The 24,553-nt window shown below is 42.9% G+C and overlaps 1 protein-coding gene and 1 long non-coding RNA gene across 8 annotated transcripts in view; one reads left to right on the forward strand and one right to left on the reverse strand.

Moving 5' to 3' along the window:
- The window catches only part of PDE4D (phosphodiesterase 4D), a 622,159-nt gene that overhangs the window by 189,880 nt on the left and 407,726 nt on the right, over nt 1-24,553 (reverse strand). The window contains exon 1 of one of the 7 annotated variants that reach the window (XM_080972596.1): nt 15,566-15,944. The exons of the other annotated variants lie outside the window; for them this stretch is intronic. Coding sequence (XP_080828722.1) covers nt 15,566-15,690 — 125 coding nt within the window. The 5' untranslated portion in view covers nt 15,691-15,944. Of the gene's footprint in view, nt 1-15,565; nt 15,945-24,553 lie in introns of those variants that run through there. 7 annotated transcript variants of the gene reach the window in all.
- Nucleotides 22,418-23,670, forward strand: LOC308458445. Its single transcript, XR_013977421.1, has 2 exons — nt 22,418-22,533; nt 23,385-23,670. It is a non-coding gene; the product is annotated as an uncharacterized lncRNA (long non-coding RNA).

The following is a 24,553-nucleotide window of genomic DNA, read 5'->3' on the forward strand; positions in this document are numbered from 1 at the left end:
CACCCCATCACACAGATTCGAACTGCCGACCTTCCGATTGGCAAGCCCAAGAGGCTCAGAGGTTTAGACCACCGGCGTCCCTGTTCTTATGTAAGATGCTGGAAAAGAGGGTGATGTACAATTTAGAACAGAGAGAGAAAGCTAGGCATTGGGCCATTTGCAAAACCACTTGCCCTTTGCCTTCCCAGATTCTTCCATTGTTGGCAGGCAGGCGAAACCGAAAAGTAGCTTGGTTTTTAGGTCCTCTGAACCTGTGATATCAGAGTGTAAGCTTCTTGAGATAGTTTGTGCAAAGACCCCAGAATCCTCTCCAAGAGCAAAAGGAAACAGGGGCATGAAGCATGAGTCCCTGGGGTTTATAGACCATGGCCTGCTTTGTTTTTGTGTGTGTGTGTGACTATGCCAATTTTGGCCACTTTGCTCCTCTCTGCTAGTAAATGAAAAAAACAAAAGACAATCCCTGGCTTAGTGTTTTCTTTGAGCTAGGGATTGTGGTTTGTTCCACTCAGAACAAACCATAATCTGTAGTTGAGGTTTGACATAGCGCTAACCCAAGGAGAGTGGTTTGTTTGTCCCACATGCTAGCCAGGAGAAGCAAAGTGGCCCAGATCAGTGTGTTTACAGTAAGTAAACCATTAACTAAATCAGTGGAAGATGGATGGCCATTTGCCATGAATGCTTTAGCTGAGATTCCTGCATTGCAGGGAGTTGTACTAGATGACCCTGGGGGTCCCTTCTAACTACAGTGGTACCTCGAGTTAAGTACTTAATTCGTTCTGGAGGTCCGTTCTTAACCTGAAGCACCACTTTAGCTAATGGGGCCTCCTGCTGCCACCACACCACCGGAGCACAATTTCTGTTGTCATCCTGAAGCAAAGTTCTTAACCCGAGGTACTATTTCTGGGTTAGCGGAGTCTGTAACCTGAAGCATATGTAACCTGAAGCGTCTGTAACCCGAGGTACCACTGTATGATATTTCCCCTGGACAGGCAAGGAACAGCCCTTCTCCTCGTCCCAAAACGTCACTCCCAGGCATAAATTTCCTGTTTTTTGTTGATTTGCCTCATAACTGTAATGCTATCTAAACACTGGAGGTTTTGTGTTTAATAATGGTGATGTAATAAGCACACAATTGCATTGCTTATCTTGTGGCCAACATCTGTTGCACTGTGGCTGGTTCTTAATATTTACTTTTTGCAAGTTATTTGTTGGTTAATTCTTAAGATCCAATAACCTTCGCTAATGGTTATTTGTCCTAGCTTCTATTGAGAATTAATGAGATGTTAAGGAGATAGACAAGGCTATTCTGTGCTTGCCATTCATGTATCTTGTAATTTATCAAGGCTTTGCTCGATTTCAGGTAGTTAAGGGGCAAGGCTGGCTAAAACAGCAGGCTTCTTCCTAGTAATTTATTAACATTGCCTACAATTCATACCTGAAGGCTAGGTTAGTTTAGAAAGTTCATGGTGGGTATTTGGTGGTTATGTCCAGGATGGAAAATAAAAAGTACAAAAATAGGATCAAATTAGGTAGAATTGGCTCGCTGCCCACTTTCAGTACAGGATTCTCAACTCCAAAAGCACTAATCCCTTCAAAGTGGAACTGAATCTCTATGGATCAAACCTTCCTTAAATTTTAATGTGGTTTGGTCTCAAATATAAGGCATTACAAAGCAGTCAGTGGGAGAGCAGCTATCTTGGTTTACACAAAGCAGGCACTATTGGTACTAAAAAGAACATGAGGAAAAGGTGTAAAAATTGAATTTATCAACGAAAACCAGAAGACCTGGCACATGCCTTATTAAAATGACATGAAGTCACAAAGCTCAAGGAACTTTCAGAAAATGCTTTGCTGAAGCATCTATGTAGTCTCTTTCTTTCTTTCTTTCTTTCTTTCTTTTTGAGAAGAGGCTTCATTTAATCCAACATCCCTTGAATGAAAAACTTACTTCATAGCTCAGTAACACAGCAGTGTTTTGATAACAAATTCTGGGTTTAAACTTTTTATTATTCATTTTATTTTGTTTGTTGTACTGTACTGCAAGTCCTGTTTATTGCCCCTTTGACACTAGAGGAGGCAGTAAAAAGCACATTAAAAGGTGATATGCCATGGAGATTCAAATTATTTTTCAAATAATGTGAAAAATGCTTTTGCACCGTTGAAAAGTCTGGTTTGCCACAAGCATTTTAACCAGTGTTTAATATTCCAATATGTTTCTTTTAAAGTTACAGAAGCATGGCAAACTATCTGTGTATAAGGAAGTAGCTTTCTTGTCAGCTGCTTACAATTCTCTTCCTTAAGAAGAAAAAAATGTGTCTAGATATGCATTTCCCAAAATGGAAGCAAAATAGAGCACTCATTGAGAAGAAAGAAGATGTTGCAGAGGCAGATTCAGGACAGCACAACCAGTTTCTAGACTGCACAGGGCGTAGGGGTCAAGGTGGGTCCTTTCTGCCTCCTTCCCAAAGCCCAGGAAGTGCTGGATTTTGGGAAGGAGGCATGGGGCTCTGACAGAGTCTTAAGGGTCCCTCCTTCCCAAAGCCTAGTTAGCCCTCGTCCAGCTTTGGGAAGGAGGAGGGAGGACTCTAGGCAGACCCTGCCAGAGCCTCACACCTCCTTCCCCAAAGCCAGTGCCTCCCTTACCTGGCTTTGGAAAGGTGGCGCTAGGGCATCGAATTTTGGCCTCACATAGGGCACCGTATTTCCCAGGTCCTCCCTGGACGTTGTGTCATTTGTTACTAATTTCTTCACAATCAATATTCAATAGGTATTACAGCCACTCTCGGAATAGGAAATAAAAAAAATGCTCTGAAAGAAGCATCATGTTGGGCTGTAGTCTGAAACATGCATACTAGGAAGAAAACCACACTGGACACCATGGAATTTACTTCTGAGTAAATGTTTTCACCTGCTGCCTAAAGGAATTATTATTATTATTATTATTATTATTATTATTATTATTATTTATACCCTGCCCATCTGGCTGGGTTTCCCCAGCCACTCTGGGCAGCTTCCAACAAAATATTAAAATAGAGTAGTCCGTCAAACATTAAAAGCTACCCTAAACAGGGCTGCCTTCAGATGTCTTCGAAAAGTCTGGTAGTTGTTTTTCTCTTTGACATCTGGTAGGAGGGCGTTCCACAGGGCGGGTGCCACTGCTGAGAAGACCCTCTGCCTGGTTCCCTGTAACTTGGCTTCTCGCAGTGAGGGAACTGCCAGAAGGCCCTCGGTGCTGGACCTCAGTGCCCGGGTAGAACGATGGGGGTGGAGACGCTCCTTCAGGTATACTGGACCAAGGCCGTTTAAGGCTTTAAAGGTCAGCACCAACACTTTGAATTGTGCTTGGAAACGTATGTAACAAAGGCACCAGGCGAGTCTCTCTGGGGAGAGCATTCCACAAATGGGGAGACACATGCACCTGTGTGCTGGGAGCAGGTAGGTAGACAGACTTCTAGGGCAGCCTATGGGGATCTCTCTAGGTGTGGCTACTGTGCTCATGCTGGGAAGCATTATCCCGTGTTTGAAAATCTCATGGAGTATTTATCTTCAAATGGAAAAGAAACACATTGGCCTCTTGAGGGACAAGCATCTATCTAGATTCTTGAAATAATCAGTACTTTCTCAGTATACTTCTCTAGAAGCCATGGATTTAGGAAATCTCATTAACATGTACAGATCCATGTGACACTATCAGCGAGAAGACAGGAAATTAATTGTGCGATAATGGGATTGCCTTTGTGTCCATAAAAACAAAAATAGGTTCAAACATATACCAACCAGCAAAAATCTATATTTGTATGTATTTTTTGCTTGACCAGTTAGATGCTGGGTGAATGGAACAGTCCTTTAACTTTCTTTCCATTCTGCTCAAGTTGGGATATGTCAGATAAGTATGCTCACCAGCAGTCCAATCGTATGCATGTCTACTCAGCAGTAAGTCTCATCACTTGCAATAGAGAGCTTACTCCCAGGTGTGTTACAGCAGGATTAGGCAACGTAATGCCCACCCAAAGATGTTAGACTCCAACCCCCATCAGTCCTAGCTAGGGGTGATGCGAGTTATAGTCTTAACAACATTAGAGGGCACGATGTTGTCAACTCGTGCTACAGGATTTCAATCTTAAGGGGGGATATTTCTTAACCTCCCTACTTCTGAGTATAAAGATTCAGGCAGAGTCAAGCTCTAAAATGAAGTGAGGCTGAACAATTGAATTGAGGTAGACCTGTCCCAGGAGAAATGGCATTTTAATTTAATGATAAAATAATAACATAACATAATATAACAACTGCACAGTCAGGTTTCACTTCTCTCTAAACTATTTTCATTAGCACAGCTAATGGTCTGCTCTGGTAAGGACCTGCAAATCCCTATAATTCTTGGGCAATTCTTGAATGGCATTCCTTACAGAAAGGTTGTTTGAAATATACCTGACCTTGGTTCCAGACCATTACTCTCAGTGAAGGAAAGCTTGTAAACGAGATAACATTTGCATGTTAATTTGGAGAGGATTTATATGTTTGGTTTTTAATGCCAGAGTTATGATGCTCTTGTTTGCTCAGAACTACAAACTGGGACCTAACATAAATTTCCTTGTATTGAATGAAGAATAGTTTTGAGAGACTCTCAGTAGCTGGATCTGATAAGTACCTACACTTTGCCTAAGTTTATTTATATTGGTTTCACACACCTCGACTGTCAGATAGTATCTGTGGCAGCACCTGCAGGGGGGCGTCTCAAGCAGCCAGTTCAAAGGTTGCTAACCTTTGGCCAACACTCTGGTGGCTGCCTATCAATGGGCATGATCAAATTAAGTGTAGACTTATTGCCCCCTCCCCAGTGGTGTAGCGTGGGTTGTCAGCACCCGGGGCAAGGCAAGTAATTTGCGCCCCCTAACCCGTGGAGCCAGGTAGGGGCAGAGAGCTGCGAGTGCGAGCGCGCGCCCCCCAGATGTTGCGCCCGGTGCAGCCGCCCCCCCTGCACCCCCCACACTACGCCACTGCCCCTCCCAGCTCATCAAATGACTCATCTGATGAAGGAAACAGGGGGACAGATAGAGAGCGCAATCTACACTCTCCATTCACCCCAGCAGTTTTTCTTATTGCCACTGCTGTCAAAAGTTGGTGGGGTCTAGGGGAGCGGTAGGGGGGGGAAATGCTTGGGGTATGGATCTTACAAGTCAGCTTTTGAAATTATTTTTATTGATTTACATTGTATTTCAAGAACCAGCATGCCTGAAGTCCAAATATAGCTTTTTGAAATGGACAGGGGAAACAAAAGCTACATGGATCCTCATCACCACTAGTTTATGAAGCAACGTAGAAGCTTCTAAGAACCGCAAGCAGGAACAGCTTAATGTCTCTTTGCTATGCCATCTTTCATCCAAGAAGAGTTCCCAGGCAACACATTAAACTGCCATGCGTGCAATAAAACCAAACTCAATGGTATTTCCTCTTTATATCAAAATAAATGATTCTGCTGGTTTTTTTCTAAATGCCAGCAACCGAAGGAAAAATCACCACTTAAAACACAAGGGTGCAGTAAGACACTATAGCTTAAGAAACTTTAACCTTGCAGCAGCTATGAGCTTCTTCATTGATCCTAGGAAAGCGGAATTTCATTCTTATATTTTATGACATAAATGCGTAAGAAGAGCTTCACTGGATCAGGCCAAAGGTCTAATGCCCTGTTCTCACAGAGGCCAACTGGATTTCTATATGGGAAGCCTGAAAGTAGGACCTGAAACCAGTAGCATCCTTGCTACTTGTGATTCTCTGCAACAGGCGTTTAGAGACATACTGCATCTATATATATATATAAATTTGGATATTCATAAATTTATTTATTAAATATAACTATATATTGCATCTTCCTCCAAAGGAGCCCCAGGTGGCAAACATAGCAATACTAAGGCAACCCAATTAAAAACTTAAAACAGTAAGGAACCTTCTAAAAAAACCCTAAAACCCCCCTAAAAGCTCTCAAACCAATAATTTCAGGGCTGCCAAGAGACAGAACTTTCAACCATCAAATGCCTGGATAAACAGAAATGTTTTTAAGTTTCTCCTAAATGTTAATAATGAGGGAGGCAGATGCACCTCACTAGGGAGGACGTTCCACAAATAGGGGACCACCACTGAGAAGGTCCTGTCATGAGTCTCCATCAAATGGGCAACCCCCAGTGGTGTCTCTACCAGCAATGCCTTCCCTGATAATCACAAGGAAGGCACTCTTCTACGTACTTGGATTGCAAACTATCTTAGGCCTTGCATGCCTAATACAAGACCTAAGTTCAAGTAATAACTTGACCTGGGCCCAGTACCTCTCTGGAAGCCAGGACAGTAACTCATGGTCCCACTGAGCTGCATCCAACTGTTCGAGCAAACTAGAAGCCACCTTCTACACTAGCAGCAGCCCCACATGCAGCACATTACAGCAATCCAGGCAAGAGGTCACCAAAGGATGGACAACTGAGGCCAAGGAATATCCATGGCCGGTGAACCAGTCTAAGCTGGGCATACGTACTCCTGGACACGGAAGCCACTTGAAACTGCAGTGACAAGGTGGAACCCAAGAGTACACTCAGACTGTGAGCCGGTTCCTTCAGGCGGGAGTGCAAGCCCTCCAAGAAAAGGGTTTATGCCTAATTCCCAGACCCAGGAACCACCCATGCACAGAATCTCCATCTTATCAGGAGCCAGCCTCAGTTTATACGCAAACCTATCACCTCTTGCTCCTTTTTATGTGTTGCATTTCCACTTCTTTGCCTATGCAGAAGTGGCTACCTTAGGAGAAAGCTCATGGAGTGGGGCCCCTGTTCCGAAGTCAAGTAGCAACTAGGGTAATTCATCTGAAAGACAAGCAGGCTGCAGTGGTTCAGCTGTGCCGCATTTACCACACAGAAAATGCCACCTTCACAACAGCTAAAGGAAGGGATATGGAATGGCTATAAAACTACCTTACCCACCTTACCCTTGGCAGCATGGTATTGTAGCTGCTGCTTCCTCACTGTTTGGTTGCTGCAAGCGTGGTACATAATCATACAACCTGTTCTAACAATAGGGCTTTTTAAATGTTCCCCTAGCTGTGTGGGAGTTGTTTTTCTGTGAGAAGCTCCTGCATCACTCAGGAGTCATGTTTCAACAACCCAACGAAAATGGGAAAGGGTCAATCACAGGGCTTTTCCCTCACTGAACTGTCATTTCAAGGTACAAATTTCATGGGAAAGCCCCATGCAATCAGCCAACACGCCATGAGCAATTTAAACATTGCTCCTGTGTTGCTGCATAGGAGCTGCTCATGGGTAGGCATCTCCAACATGGCTGGGGTAATGTTGACAAGGCCCAGGTGTGACTGGAAGATGCAGACACATATGGCTTTTTCTACACAAATCTGTGTGAGAATTGAGATTTTCATCACATCTCCTCCTCTGATGTGGGTGGCGTTATGGCCTAAACCATTGGGCTTGCCAATCAGAAGGTCAGTAGTTCAAATCCACATGACGGGGTGAGCTCCTGTTGCTGTCTCAGCTCCTGCCAACCTAGCAGTTCGAAAGCATGCCAGTGCAAGTAGATAGACACCACTGCAGCAGGAAGGTAAACGGCATTTCCATGTGCTCTGGCACTCGTCACGGTCCTCCACGTGTCAGTAGCAGTTTAGTCATGCTGGCGACATGATGTGGAAAGCTGTCTGTGGACAAACGCCGGCTCCCTCGGCCTGAAAGCGAGATGAGTGCCACAACCCCATAGTCGCCTTTGACTGGACTTATCTGTCCAGGGGTCCTTTACCTTTTACCTCCTCTGAGGGCTTCCATCTTTGGAGCAGCAGCAAGGAAATGGCCTTTCCTAGGTGACATGTTCCTCTTGAGAAGATTCATCAAGCACCCTCGTTATTAAGCTTTAGTCGCCATAGTATGAACTTTCTGTTTCTCCAAGCTCTTCAGTATTAGTAGCAGTACTCTTTTTACAGAATGACACAACGGCTTATAAAACTGGGTAGTTTAAATCTGTTGTTTTAACAGCTTCCTCTGTGTTTTTAGATCTTTAGCCATTTCCGTCTCCTACTTTTATGATTTTAATTATTCTGTTTAATATGGAGAGAGAGTATATTATTATTATTATTATTATTATTACCCACTTTGTGACTGTTACTGAATTTTACAAGTGGACAAAAAATATTCAATTAAAAAAATTAGCTATCTGGCGCAACATGGGACAGCCGCTCTGCTTCAGATAATATACACTGGCTCTCAATGGCATAGAACAAAAACATTTTCCTTCTAACTTGCTATTTTTTGTATTGCCAGGAGGTATAATGTTGTTGCATTTACAGTATCGAGATGCTGTTGCTTTGTATGTTGCTGTTTTAGTATTCCCATTATTCTGAAACGATCTTTGTGATTGTTGACTTTGGGGTGTATTGCTGTTTTCCTTGTTTTAAGCCACTTTGAGCATGATTTCGTTCCCCCTTTTTTGTGGAAAGGTGACATATAAATAAACTGGTCATGATGACTTTGATGATGTATGTCAAGATATTTTCTCAAATATAAAGAACTGCACACACTGCAAGAAAAACACACTGGGTCCCAAAAATATACACCTGAGGCATCTTTATCAAAAGATAAAGAGTTGTATCTTCAGCATTCAAGGATGGCTCAAGGCATTTTGCTGCCTGAGGCACAGCAGCAAATGGTTCTCCCTCCCAAGCAAGTAAAGGTGCTTAGTAGCCAAGGCAAAGTTATTTTTGTACCTGAGGCAGAAAAATCCCATGAGTGACTTGTCTTCCTCCGGCTATAAAAATGCAATGATAATAAGCTAAATAATGGAGCATTTGCTGCCCTTTTGTGACAATCAAAATCAGTTGCCTGAGGTGGCTGCCTCACTCTGCCTAACAGTAGGACCAGTCCTGTTCAGTACTAGGGGGCTATATAGAGATGTTTTTTAAATGTTTAATTATGTTTTATATAGGAAGCCGCCCAGAGTGCCTGGGGCAACCTAGTCACATGGGTGGGGTATTATTATTATTATTATTATTATTATTATTATTTTCCTAAATTCCTACCATTCCCCTAAAGAAAACTGGTAAAGACAAGCCAGTATAGCTGTCAAGAGAAGATATGGAATCTCCACCCCTGCAGCTAATAAACTAAGATGGATTTGGGGGGGAAAGCAGGGCACTTGCATTAGAACAACACAAACTCCCCCAATCTGTTTCTAATCAACTGTATTGATGTCATTGAGAGCTTCCATTTTTAAATTTTTATTTCTCAGAACATGATGTACAAGCTCAGGCACATGCTGGAAGCATGTTGGGACCCATTTGTTATCTCTTTCTATTTTTAGAGGCACTAAGGCACAGCTAATAGACACGCCATAGTTTGGGTCCTAGCTCCCACCAATAGGCCATTACTGTTGATTCATTTCCATAGCTACCAATTGAGCAAGACAATGAGCAGACTGATGGCATGAAATAATGCTGACTGTATCCAGGGCCTTTTCTCTGAAAGTCTGCTGTTATTCAGGAGCACTTTCACATTTTAAAATGGAATAAAAATAAAAGCCTGCTCTTCATGCTCAAGCCTTTTCAGGCCACTTAGTGTGAAATGTGGCTGTGGCACTCTGTCCACATGCTGGCATCATCAGCGGACAAGCCTTGGTCGGCTGCCAAGGCTCTAGTGACATGTGCTCTGCCCCCTCCCTGTGAATTGGGAATTTAAAATGGCAGTAGCACCTGGGTTCAGCCCTGAGTGGAAGCTGCTGCTGCCTGTCACCAGTATCGTGCAAGCCCATTGGTGGGCTCACAGACTTGGGGAGGGGGGTGCAATCCATCAGAGGACACTTTGCCAGGTCCTGTATACCTGAAGGAGCATCTCCACCCTCATCTTTGAACCCGGACACTGAGGTCCAGCGGCGAGGGCCTTCTGGCGGTTCCCTCACTGTGAGAAGCGAAGTTACAGGGAACCAAGCAGAGGGCCTTCTTGGTAGTGGCACCCGCCCTGAGGAACGCCCTCCCATCGATGTCAAAGAAATAAACAATTATATGACATTTAGAAGACATCTGAAGGCAGCCCTGTTTAGGGAAGTTTTTAATGACTTATGTTTTAATGTATTTTTAATCTTTCATTGGAAGCTGCCCAGAGTGACTGGGGAAACTCAGCCAGATGGGTGGGGTAGAAATAATAAATTATTATTATTATTACTATTATTATTATTATTATTATTATTATTATTATTATTGCCAAGCACCCTCTCTAAACTTGAACCAGCCCTGACCAATATTGCCCCAACTTGGGTAGTATTTACACAGGTCCACACACATCCCCTAACCTTAAATGTTACTGAGGGTGGGTTTTTGTTTTTGTTTAAAGTAGTGTGACTTGCTATTTCAACAATAATGAGGGGAAGGACAAGTTGTAGCATGATGCTGGACTAAAAATGATGCCCATAATATACAAGTTGCTAAAGCGACTGCATTTTCATTTATCTGCATTAATTGTTTTAATGCGGAGGAGGGCAACTTTCAAAGGGTAGCCAATGTCACAGAAGGCAGAACTGGTATTCAAGATTACCTTAACAGATTGGAGAACTGGGCACAAACTAACAAAATGAATTTCAACAGGGACAAATGCAAGGTTCAGCACTTAGGCAGGAAGAACCAGCTGCACAGATATAAGTTTGGGGGGTGGGCGGGCTTGCCAGCAGTACATGTGAAAAGGATCTAGGGTTCTTAGTAGACCACAAGCTTAACATGAGTCAACAGTGAGATGCAGAAGCAAAAAAAGCTAACACCATTCTAGGCTGCATCAGCAGAGGCATAGCATCTAAATCAAGTAATAGTATCACTCTATTCTGCTTTGGTCAGAACAACACTTGGATTACTGTGCCCCGTTCTGGGCGTCACAAATTAAGAAGGATATTGAAAAACTGGAACAAGTGCAGAGGAGGGAAACCAAGATGATTAAGGGTCTAAAACCCAGCCTTATGATGAATGGTTGAAATAATTAGGAATGTTTAGCCTGGATAAGAGGAGACTTAGAAGTGATATGATGGCCATCTTGAAATAGTTAAAGGGCTGTCACCTGGAAGATGGAGCCAGCTTGCCTTCTCCTGCTCCAGAGGGTAGGACCCAAACCACTGGCTTCATGTTACAAGAAAGGAGATACCAACTCAACACCAGGAAGAACTTTCTAATGGTAACAGCTGTTTGACATGGAACAGATTCCCTTGGGAGGTAATGGACTTTCCTTCCTTGGAGCTTTTTAAGCAGAGGTTGGATGGCCATCTGTCATGGATGCTTTAGTTGAGATTCCTTCACTGGAGGAGCTTGAGCTAGAGGACCCTCAGGGTTTCTTCCAACTCTACAATTCTATGATTCTAAGACAGAAAATCTAATATCTTAATGCACCCTAAAATCTTGAAGTTGTCAGAGCTGGACACATCAAGCAGGAACAGTAGCAATTTTTTGAAATACTACACTGAAATCCTTCTGGAGTGTCAATCCAGATTTCTGATCACTCCGTATATTCATGGAACCCATGTGTTGAAGAGCTTCCACTTTATGCAACTTTTTAAAAAACCTCAACAGAATACTTGGGTAGAACTCTGAGGCCAAAGCATTTTGAGCTATATTTCAACAGGGGCTGGTCTTATCACAAAACATTCCTAAGCAATGAATATGCTTGGCAAGGGTCCTGGTGCTGTTTCTTCATAGCCACGGACACTGAGGTCATGAAAGAAAGCCATAGCAGATGATATGAACCAAATGAAGAATGCCAGCTCTACAGCTATCAGCGGGTAATTACAATTGAACAGAGTATCTCCCTTGCTACGAGTTCTGGTTCCACTCATGCTCCCACTCTCTCTGTCACTGATCTCATTCCTGATGCCTCCCTTCTCAGTATCAGACCCAGCTGCCATTTTGAATGCTAATTTTGCCACCTCCTTTCACCCCGGAAAGGTGTGTCCCACTCCTCTGCTGGCTTTCTGGGGAATTTTTACTCATTTTAAAGTAATAAAAGCTAATTTGATGGTGCACAACACCTGCATTTCCTCAAGGTTGCTGAAATGAACATTCCTATTACACCGCCATCATGCCATAGAAGAGGTCTACATTGTGACAACCCACAAAAAAGGACCTTGGGGTCATAGTAGATTGTTCCCTGAAAACATCAACAGTGACTTGATTTTTGTGTAATATGAAACTATGGCTTTCTGTGACATATACAAGCCCCGAGAAGGGTTTGTGCGGTTGTGTGCAGTTGTGCACATGCACACAAGCAAAAGTCTGGGGTGACCACACCCACTTTTGGCCATACCACCAATGGCATGCAGGGTGACCAAGGGTGAACACAGCCTTCAGGGCGAAAATGTCAGCCACCCTGAGACCCCCAGGTATAGGGCGGTATATAGATTCAATACATCATCATAGTAATCCCTAGTATGGCACAGTAGTTCACTGTTACATTCAACTGCAACCATTGTGCGGTAACAGCTGAAAAGGCAAATTCAGCGTTAAGGAATTATTTGGAAAGGGACTGAAGAACTCTTACTGTCAGTCATATCCTAATACCATTATATAAACAGCAGGTCGACATCTGGAATACTGTGAATGGTTCTGGCTATCCTATGTCCATAAAAACAAAATGTAGAGCAGGAAAAGATTTCTGAGCAAACAAAGTGATCCATATGCAGATAAGATGAGCGCCGCAACCCCATAGTCGCCTTTGACTGGACTTAACCATCCAGGGGTCCTTTACCTATGTTTCTACAATTAAGTTTGTACAACTATGAATGATATGGAGAGCATGAACAGAAATAATTTGTCTTCCCTTTCCTATAATCGTTGAAGTCAGGGACAACAGTGGGTTCAGAGCAGTGCTCTGTCCCATATTCCAGAAGTAACAACTGCAAGGATTTGGAGCTATGCCTTCTTCCTGGTGGCACCTACACCATGGTACACTTTGCCAAGGGAAGCCCAGCTGGGTACTAAATGCCAGAAGACTAGTATATAGCTCTTCCAGAATACATTTTGGGCTGGTTAATGGCTTTCAAAAGTGGTTTCCCTCTGCTGGGATCTTTTTAGCTGTGCTTTATGCTGGCTGACTTCTATTTTTATTGTGTCTTTGGGATGTTTTTATTGCATTTGGTTCTGCTATGTTGTACGGTGCCTTTGAGTAGCATGTCTTTGGCAGAGAATGCAGTATATGAAATTTTAAACAAACAAACGGGACAAAAGGAGGCACTATTTCAAACAACACATAGCCAGCTTAGAGAATTCATTACCATTAATGGCAGTCACTGGCTTAGATGGCTTAATAGAGGGATTAGAAAAATTCGTGGAGGTTACGTCTACCAATGGACATTTTTATTATAAACTATTATTTTAATTATTATTTACATTTCTATCCCACCTTTCCCCCAAGGAGCTAGAGGTGGTGAACATGGTTCTCTCCACTCTCCGTAGATCAGTACAGCACGAGACTCTTAATCTCAGGATTGCGGGTTCAAGCTCCACATTGGACAAAAAAACAAAACAAACCAGGGGGTTGGACTAGATGACCCCTGTGGTCCCTTCCAACAATTCTATGATTTGATGACTCCATTTTATCCTCACAGCAACCCTGTGAGGTAGGTTAGGCTGAGAATTGGAACTGGCCCTACTGAGCTTCATGACTGAGCAGGAATCTGAACTCTGGTCTCAAAGGTCCTAGCCCAACACTCTAACAACCACACCACACTGGTCATTGATAGCTAGCAGGAACCTCAGTTTCTCTCAGAATCTCTTGTGACTTTGGTTTCGCTCTCAGTTTCTTCTCACCCTCTTTTATTTTTTCTAAAATTTTATCTTTTTTCTCATTCTGGGTTCTCTTCTTTATCAGGAACCTCAGTTTCTGAAGAGCAGATGTGGCTAGGGTAGGTTAAGATGCCTTGCAAGTGCTTAGCAAGGCACCGTTGGAAATTAAAAGAGTGCTGGACTAGACAGCCCTTCAGTCTGATCATGCTTGGCTCTCCTACAGTTCTTCTTTCTTTGACGCTGCACAAACCTACCTACAAAATCCCTAACAGGAGGGGTAGCCAACATAGTGCTCTTGACATATTGTTGGACTACAACTCATGCTATCCCTGACCATTAGCCATCCTGGTTGGAGCTGTTGAAAACTGTAGCCTGAAAACCTCTGTAGAACACCTTGCAGGTTCCCGTGGCCTTACTCAGACCTCTTTGCAAAAGTGTTTCTTCATGAACTCTTTTTTGAGGAGTACGCAGCTTAAAGCACACCTTAAACCCGCAGTTGCTAGACTACAACTCCCATTATCCCTGGCCATTGGCTGTAATGGCTGGGGTTCTTCATCCCTACCTTAAAGTTAAAGACTCCAAAGAGGGGAGCATGCCTGGCTTGGTTTTCTAAAAAGGAAACAAAGTAAACCCACTCCCAAAATTGAAGTGAATTCAGCAGTGATGTCGGGGAAAGAGTGCCCTTGTCCTATGGACAATTTGCAAGGTACAAAGCACATGACAGGAAGACGATGCATAAGGAAAAAGCATGCTATGGGGTTGCAAACTTGTGCATTTCCTAACGTATTGCCATTTCCAGGAAGGACAGGGCTTCTCACCAGGCTACATGGGTCTTATGAAAGTGCCCCTGAGTTCAGTACTCCTCAGACCCAAGAACAGCACAAAGCACATTCACAGCTTTCCTAACTATGGTGAACATCGGACTCATTGATTTGGCCCTGCATCTTCTGCCTCATTCTTCTGCTTGACTGAAGACTTCATTTTTATATTTCTGGGCCAAGAAACAATAGCTACAGGTGGACCCAACTTTAGTGACTCTCCTGCTTCCATTGTCCCTTTGAACAAGGCATGCGTGTGTGCACACCCCTTGTTATATCACAGTCTGATTTATATTGCAAGGCTGTTGGCAGCCAGGACCTGCCTATGCCACTAACATAACTGAAAAGTGCCTTGTGCACCAACAACAGTGATAACAATACTGCTAGTAGTAGTAATAATAACGATTCATCACAAAGTACTTTTAAGAGTCTCTTCTGTTTCAAAATTAGTGCTGCTTTAAGATCCTACGCCAAAAGCCTTCTTGGGGCATGGTGAATTAGTTGTGCAGCTCCTAGGTTCCTGGCAATGCTTTTACTTTAAAAATACACATTAAAGAAGCTGACGCGTGAACACAATGTGTGAGAGCAATGACCAGTTATTACATTTGACTACCACTCTTTTCCTATTACTGATGCATAAATCCCATTCAAATCAGTAATAAATACCTAATGGCCAGATTGCACCTATCGTTTGTATTTACTTTGAACAGAACTGCCACCCCCGTGCATTTAAAACAGAGGGGTTTTTTGCTGTTTTCTCAAACCACATACACTTTCAATTTCAGCTTTTAAAAGTAATCAAGAAATATATGCAGTAGAGGTAGCTACAATGCCTCTCTTCACAAATACACACAGCCCTCCCTTCCCCTGTAAGTAAAGATTACAAAGCAGTAAACTGAAAAGGAGGAAGGGGTGTGTGTCATTTTGCTAAAAATAACAGGAAAAAACGCCAAGTTACCGTCTCCTTTGCTGTTTAATATCAATTGGCTTGTTTATAGCATAGGGTGATCCGTGAATGAAGGCACTTCGAAATCTGGCCACCTTCTCCAGAGTCAGGTGCTCACAGCTGGATGGCAAACTCATTTTATCCAGGTACAAGCTGTAAAGGAAAGCTAAAGGCAAAACGGACACATTCCTGGGAAATCTGGGGAAATGGATTCAACTCCAGTGGGCAGCTCAGGTGTAGCTTTGTGCTCTGGCTGTCTGGAAGGTAAAAGGTCCTGGTCTCCCCGGCTGCTGTGTTCACCCTGATAGACAGGCAGTGGCTTGCATTTATTCAGAGTCGAGTTGCAATCGGGTTGAACCGATAAAATGGAAAGCTTCCCAGGAGCTTAGTTCCACTCCCCCACTTCCAACAGACATTGAGCACAGCTTGCTCAACTGCAAATGCAGCCTCTAAAAACTCGCTCCCTGCAATTACAGTGCAGCAATAGGTGGCCGAGATGGACTATTTATACTCAGATGACGCTCTCCCCCGGTGAAAGAGAAATCACTTATTCAAATTCATCGGTGCTTTTTCTTGCAAATCTCTTCTTCAGATCTCTTTTGAAAATTCAACTCAGTCCATCTACATGCGAAAGCTATGGCAAACAGTAAAACTGCAGATGATATATTAGGGCTGCTTCACATTTCTGGAGAAGCTCATCTATCTGGTTTCACCATATTAATGTGTGAAAGGGTAACAGATATTTCCCCTGTGACATGCACGCAACACCAACTGGTCAGGGAGTTGGGGCCAACTGTGGCTCTCTGCAACATGTCTACACCATGTATATATGCTGAAAACAAATGATACAGTTATCTCACATTGTATGTAAACTCAGAAGTTAATATTTATAGTAAAAAGAACAACAATGCATTGCATGGGCACAACTCAGCAGCCAGCCAACTAAAAGCAAGATGCCTAGATTAGATTTTAAAACGCAAGACTATAGTAAATGCCTAGTGGCCACTGGAGCCTGTGAATAAGGCTCCACATTGTATGAAGTCTATCCCAGGCAGCGACTGGAAAAGCTGCTACAGGCACCTGCATGGAGCCCCTTCTCAATTTTGATAGCTGTAGTGAAGAAGGGTGAATGAGCTGGAGGCTTTTCACTTCATGGGCTCCTGCTGTAAATATAAGGAGCTTTCTTATACACAAGAGCAAGCCCTGCAGGCCTAAATTACTAGAACCTAAGTCCCAGCAGGCTGGTGGGAAATAATGTGTCCCTGTTGAACTTCAGATGCTCAAGACTTTTCCATTTCACCAGACATTATAAAGGAAGCTGTTTTTGTTATTGATTTTATCTTATCCACTGTACGCGTTTTAATATTTATGCATGCCCCTTAGAAATAAATGAATAAAGGCTCAGCAGAACCTCCAGGTTCAAAGGCAACATTTCACTTATACCAGTTGCTGGAAAGCAACCGTGGTGGAGAGCTATTGTCTCCCTGCCCTGCTTGTGGGCTTCCCATAAGCATCTGATTGGTTACTGCGGGAAACAGGCTAGGTTGACCTTTAGCTGGTCTGATTCAACAGTCTGCTTATGTTCCAATGGGAGTTGCTTTGGAAAGTTGTTGGGGGAAGGAGGCGACAGCACTGAAATAACAGGACAGGAGAGGTGCCAAACGTTTGTGTCAGTTGTCCAAGAACCGGAATAAAAAAATTATCCTCTCCAGCTGCACATATTGCAGGCTGGAAAATTAACATGGATGTGACCAGCCTTTATTTTAGGAAAACTAGTCACATTGCCCCAAAGATAAAAGAAATTAAAAAGCTAATCTGACTTGAAGTTAGCTTCTTCTTCAGCTGTTTCTTCTTCAAGAAAGGTCTTATAAATCAATCCTAAATGTTCACTCAACAGTGGAAAAAATAAAACACGTTTTTACTTGCAGCTTATCTATACTTGCTTCCTCATAGCTGTACATGGTCCCCTTGCACTTTTCATATTATTTCCCAAACAATATATATAACGTGTGTGTCTTTCTCCACAATCGTTTCAGCACACAATTTCAGGGTCACCTACATAGTAATGCTCAGCATTTGCTTGTGATAATAGACACAGATGCTCAAAGTCACCTGGAGAGAAAGTGGACATACAGATTCACCACTGCTTAGCAATGCCAATGGGTATCTGAGCAGGCTCATGAGCCAATGTTCCGGTTTGGTTAGCAAAGTACTGTTAAGCCTAATAGCAACAGGATACGGGGCTCTTTGTGATGGAAAATCTGTACAGAGAATGTGAACTTGGGTCTTCAGGGTTTTTATTGAATTAAGTCCCCAACTGTCTGGCAAAAGGGAACAATGGCTGTGCCTCTGAGGCATCTTCTGAAGAGATGTTCAAGCAATTAAACTATTTTAAATCTGCATCAAGCTGCTTGCTTTTGCTTACTTTATCACTGAGGCTTCCACACGATGTGGTGATGGTCATTAACCTAGGTGACGTTAAAAAGGAATTTGACAAATCCATGGAGGATAAAGCTATCCATGTCTATTAGCCATGATGGCTAAATGTGACCTCCATGACCAGAGACAACATGCCTCTGAATACCAATTGCTGGGGGGCAGCAGTGGGGCAGTGCTAGTGTGCTCCTGTCCTGCTTGTGGGCTTCCCATGTGCATTCAGCTGGCCACTGTGAGAAATAGGATGCTGGACTAGATGGGCCTTTGGACTAATCCAGCAGAGCTCTTCTTGCCAGGCCAGTCCCATAACTACAAGTTCCCATGTAAAGCGAGTAGAGATGGTGCCAAATTACCTTGAAATTTGAGCGTCAAGAAGAGTGGTCTTGTTAAAAATCGATCCCATCCCCTCTGAGATGACCACAACTCAAAATGTGGTAAATACTAAAGGTAAAGGTAAAGGACCCCTGAACAGTTACGCCCAGTCAAAGGCAACTAGGAGGTTGCGGCGCTCATCTCACTTTCAGGCCGAGGGAGCCGGCGTTTGTCTGCAGACAGTTTTCCGGGTCATGTGGCCAACATGATTAAACTGCTTCTGGTGCAATGGAACACCGTGACAGAAACCAGAGCGCACGGAAACACTGTTTATCTTCCTGCCGGAGCAGTACCTATTTATCTATTTGCACTGGTGTGCTTTCGAACTGCTAGGTTGGCAGGAGCTGGGACAGAGAAACGAGCTCACTCCATTGCAGGGTTTTAAACCACCGAGCTTCCGATCGGCAAGCCCAAGAGGCTCAGTGGTTTAGACTACAGCACCACCCGTGCCCCACGCATGGTTAATACTATCCCTGTTGCTACTCACCCGTTCCTGCTGGTCAACCCCCCTCCCCCATCAAAAAAAGGTAGGTGATTAGGAGGGCCTCACTTCCACAGAAGAGAAGCATATTGCTTGTGCCAAAATAGGCTTAAATACTGTCATGCAGAGACTTTGGTGACCTGGCTGAGCGAATGATCTGCATGCTCTGAATAGCAAAAAGTGCCAATCTAGTCCTGCAGGAGCAATGAATATGCTTGATTCCTTGCAAGAGACATTTTGCCTTATACACTTATCAGCAAACGGGAAGAGGCCCACCCAGACACCCTTTTCACTGCCTATTCATGATGATTTGAGCTGCTGATGCTATTGGAGCAGTCACACACAATCCCACTTTCTGCACTATTCATGTCTGCTTCGTTTCCAGTCTGAGAATATCTCATAACATCTTGCTGCTGTTCTGTAACTTTTTATACCATGAATGTCTGGTTTCTTTTTCTCCCCCTTTCGCTTTGCTACAGGGCCCTGGACAGCAATGATGTGGCAGCTTTGGGAAACATCGGAGAAGCATTAATAAAACAAAATAAATCCACCACAAATGCATTATTATTGTGTTAAGGATAAATCCATATTAAAACACTGGTTTGGAGAGGCCAAGGGCAACAGAACAATCATTCTATCACAGGTTTCCTCTAAACTATTTAGCGAATAATAAATTTTATGTAAGGAATCAAGGTTTCCATTGAATTATTTGAACTGAGGAGGCATCGTTTTGGTCTTGGGTGTTTTGTGCATGCATTTTGCATTTTTTGGATTGTAAATAGGACTGCTTTGTGACTGTTGATGCCCACGATTTCTTCTTCATTTCTTTAGTGGAGAAGTTGCTTTAATGATTATGATTTTTAATTATCTAGCAAGTATTATGGACTCATTCTTAAATTTAAAAAATCATTTAAAAATGAACTAAATTATAGGGGGGGGGGTATGTATGTATCACACATAAAACTGCCAGACTTGTACAACAGAGCCATTTCAAAGAGAAAAAGTTAAAGCGATTTCAACCCATTGCTGCCATTGTATATAATGTTACCCATTAAAATACATGGGCAGCATATTGCTGGAGCTCCATAGCAGAACAATTGTGTTTATTCATTTTCCTAGGTGAATATAATGTGTGAATATCAGCTGTTGCTGCTAAGTTTAGAATAATATCTGGATTTTAGCACAAATGCTTCTCACTGAATAGGCAAAATAAAGACATTTTAGAAATGTTAGGTCGGTACCACCTATTGTTAATGTATATAGTTTTTGTGGCACATGGTGTATCAACTGTTGAAAATTTAATTTGCATTCTCTGTGGAGACTGGCTGTCTCATTTTTAAGTATACACGCTGTCCCTTTCTTTCTTTCCTTCATGCAATATCAGCTTCCATGGTTTTACTTCTTAATTTAGGATACCATGGATATGGATGGAAACAAAATATGTTCAGAATTAACAATTGATGGCTTGACATCCTTTTCTCCTATTACTAATCCTCCATCCACCATCTAGTTAACAGGAAGGTTAGTAACAGGAAAAAAGGATTTCTACCTATAAATTGTTAATTTTGAATACAGTGGTACCTCAGGTTAAGAACTTAATTTGTCCTGGAGGTCTGTTCTTAACCTGAAACTGTTCTTAACCTGAAGCACCACTTTAGTTAATGGGGCCTCCTGCTGCCGCCGCCGCACGATTACTGTTCTCATCCTGAAGCAAAGTTCTTAAACGGTAGTACTATTTCTGTGTTAGCGGAGTCTGTAACCTGAAGCGTATGTAACCTGAGGTACCACTGTCTAGCCCAGGCAAACAACTCCCCAGAAGACAGATAATTTTAAGGCAAATGTCTAAAAGTGCAGTTGTACCCATGTCTACTCAGTTCAGAGAGATGTACTCCCAAGTTTCTACAGGATGGCAACCTAAATTAAGGTTACCAGATGTCCCCATTTCCCAGGGACAGTCCCTGGATTTACAAATCAGTCCCCTGACAAAATCCATCTACTTAGTAGGAAGTTGAAAAGTGTCCCCAGATTCATTGAAAAAAATCTGGTAACCTTAACCTAAATCTATGAAAAGTATTATAGAAATGCTTTGACCAGATATGTCATTTTTTACTCCATAATTTTTCTCCCTGTGGAAATGCTAAGCAGCTTGCAAGGCTGAAAGCAATAAAATGTTGCAACAAAAATAAACATCGTCATAAAAAGCAGACCATTCAAGGCAACAACAGATAATAACTAATTCCAAAACAATAGTTTCCCCATAACACTTGAACGAACGACAGAACCAAAGTGCCTCTTAAGGAATGGATGTTGGGATCTGAGTCTTTCGCCCTGTACCAATAAAACTACTAGTACAATTTTGTTACCTAGACTTCTGTCACTATAGAGACATTGCCAGTGCTTCAATCTAACATTACCCAATGTTCTGATCTACCAACATGGCATCGCATTGCCTGCAACCTCATCAGAAGTGAATTCTTCGTTAACAGCTTCAGTTAGTACATCTTCTACTCTGCCTTTCAGCATGTGATGTTTTTGTACCCTGAGAAAATGATGAAGATGACTACATATAAAGGACCTGTTGATGATGCTTGCCTGTCAATAATTTACATTGCCCAGAAATATAGTTGATAAAGAGGGAGATTACTATAACCTAGTACTTGCCTAAATGCTATACAAACATTTGCACATTATCTGGCCTTGCAAATGTTTGGGAAGGTATTGTGAGGAATGAGCAAACTGGACTTTCATAATTCTAAGCGTGGAAAGATTAATCTGATCTATAGACCAGCTACTTTAGGACTCACTTGCCTTTTCTAAGCAGCAGAAATTTATTCCACTGTATTGTACTTCACTTCTCTTTGTACTGCTGTTAGCAGTACAAAGTTGACTTATAAGGAGTTAGTCTGGGGATGAGAAACCAGCACCCTCCGGATTTTCCAGATTCTATCATGCCAGGATGGTGGAAGTTGTAGTTCAAGTTCCTCAGCCCTGATTTAACGTATTGTTGTATATGTTGGTTTTTGTCCTGATGACGCATAGCCAATCCACAGTACAATGCAAATCACACTGCAGTGAAACTTACACAAAGCCATCATATGGATTTCTCTTGCTGTGTAGATACACCTCAAGGGTCCATTTTTCAAAAAATCTAACCCGAAGAATCTCACTAAGCTTTGACATTTATTTATTTTTTCATTTTAGCATTGCAGAAGATGTCTTCTTTGCCTATTCTATGGGAGACTTAAAATGGTAATTGTTTGGAAAAACTAATGATTCAAGGTGGGAGCCAGAATAAGTTGCAATGAAGCACTAATGGCCTAGGAGTAAATCTCAATGAATGCAGTGGACTTACTTCGTGAGAGCAGGATAATGCTTAGTTTCATAAAAGAACCAAGTCATTCACTCTTCCTTCACCTAACTCCTAATTCTTCTAAGGATCTGTAAAACAGTTAGGGAACCTTTTCTGCCAAGTAGGCTGGATTTCCCTGCATGTCATGGGCCACCTTTGACAGATGGGCCACATACCTGTGAATGATCTGATGTCATAATTATGTCGGGAGCTTGACAGTTGCGTAGTCCCTCCTACCCATCAATGTTGACCCATGGGGGTGGAGGGGAGACAGTGACCAAGCAGGACTGAGCATCAGCGTATCGCCTAATGTGCAGGAAGTTCAACCTGGATTTCTGCAGGGTATGGGTATGTGAGCAGCCAATCCAGCTGCATCTCCACCTGCCCTACAGATCAAGTGTGGGGCAGGCGGGCATGGGTTTTATGTTGTTGTTCCGTGGCGAGTTCCTGCCTCCCCCCAGTGGAAATAAAGACACATGACACGGATATTTAGGTTAATGGGCAAAAAATGGCCACAACTTTATTGGTTACAGGAATGAGTGGTATTGGCTTAGGCATTGGTCCTAACTGACTATCCGGCTTCAGCCCAATTGCTTGAAGACAGGGAAGGGGGTCTTGAAGACCACCACTAGGGGGCGTCCTGCTGATGCACACCAACTAGGAGCTCCCCCGGGGTCACCGCTCGGGGGTGTGCCTTAGGCCCTCACCTCCATAGGCTTCGGACAGGGCCACGCCCCCCGGAATCCTTTACTGGACTACCCTTCGATATTCAGGGGAGGTGATGGCGCTTCCTCCCCCCTTCATCTGCATGAGAATGCCCCTACCAATGCCTAACCGCCACTCGAGCAAAAGCTTGCCGCCAATACCCTCAGACCTGCAACCAATCCCTAATCCCAGCAGATATGTCAGCCAACCAAACAAACATCATTTCCCGATGAGCTGAGGCGGCAAAAGAGGGAGATCCATGGCCGCGCCAGTGTGATATCGTGCAAGCCACGCCCCCCCTTGGCCAGCCGATTGGCTGGCCAGGGGATGACGCAGCCAGGGATCCCCTCAATCGCGCGGAGGCTGAGAGCGTGAAGCCCGCAACTCCACCTCCTCTGGTGTTGTTGTTGTTGTTGTTTTTAAAAAGGGAAATTTTGTGGGGGGCCCTACCACTAATCTTTAAATACTGCTTCATTTCGCTGTTTTAGAAAATTCTACTGACTACATTAACAACATAAAAACAGCACAGCTGGATCAGACCAAAGACCCGTGGAGTCCAGGATCCTGTTCACACAGTGGCCAGCCAGGTGTCTATGAGAAGCCTACAGAATAACAGCACTCTTCATACATGATTCCCAGAAACTGATATTCAGAGTGGTACCTTCCCTGGAAGTCAGTCAGATCAGGCCAAGAGGACCCTTCTTAATCTTGAACAACCTTCAATGGACACATTTGCTGCATTCTGACTCCACAATAAACTCTGGTGTATCATGATGGGGGTCAAGCCTAGCTTTCTCCTGGGCTCACAAGCTTCTCCCTCCGCATCTGGTGTGGCCACAAAGAAGCTATGCTTAATTAACTGTAGAATGTCAAGTGGTATGACAAACTGTGGCTAATCTTACTAATTGCTTGTTTGCTGCACACCCTTGCTTATTGGCAATATTGGTCCAACCACAGCCACTGCCTTCTTGGGACAAAATTCTCTGCTGGCAGCAATTAAATAATAATACAAGCTCCTGAATTTTCGTGGTGGGTAGGAGAGAATAAAATAAATAAATGCCTTGAAAAAGTTACACAGATACCTGCCCATTCCATGGTAACATGTCTAGATAAAGGCCCAGTTTGAATGTAGTGATAGTAGCCTAATAAACCATGATTTATCAGGCTAAGAATGAGCACTGTTCTTATCCACTCCCTTTTCCTCTTTCCTTGTAACTTAATTCAACGATTTGCATAGTTCCTTACACAACAGTGGTCCATTATGTCCAAACGGGGAAACTGTGCTTTGACTACAAAACAGGATTGCAGACCATAGCTTGATTCTGGTTTACAAGCTAAAACTGTAATGAGAGCTTAAGCCACCATTTCTTATTTTCATCACAATGGGAAAATGTAGTTTTAGAAACCCTGGAAACAAATAATTAATGTGCAAAAGAGAAAGGAGGAAGGAACTCATGGGCTTATCTCTTTCTTCACAACGTTTTTAAAAATCTATGTCTTTTTCTTGCAATGTGTTATTTATTATTAGTATTAATAATAATAATAATAATAATAATAATAATAATATCCTGCCCTATACCTGGGGATCTCAGGGCAGTTCACAGAATAAAATCAGTATTGTCAGAAAACTTTTGTTTCTTTGAGAAATTTATTTATT

Source organism: Podarcis pityusensis (assembly GCF_964106645.2).
Source record: "Podarcis pityusensis genome assembly, chromosome: 11".
Lineage (NCBI taxonomy): Eukaryota > Metazoa > Chordata > Lepidosauria > Squamata > Lacertidae > Podarcis > Podarcis pityusensis.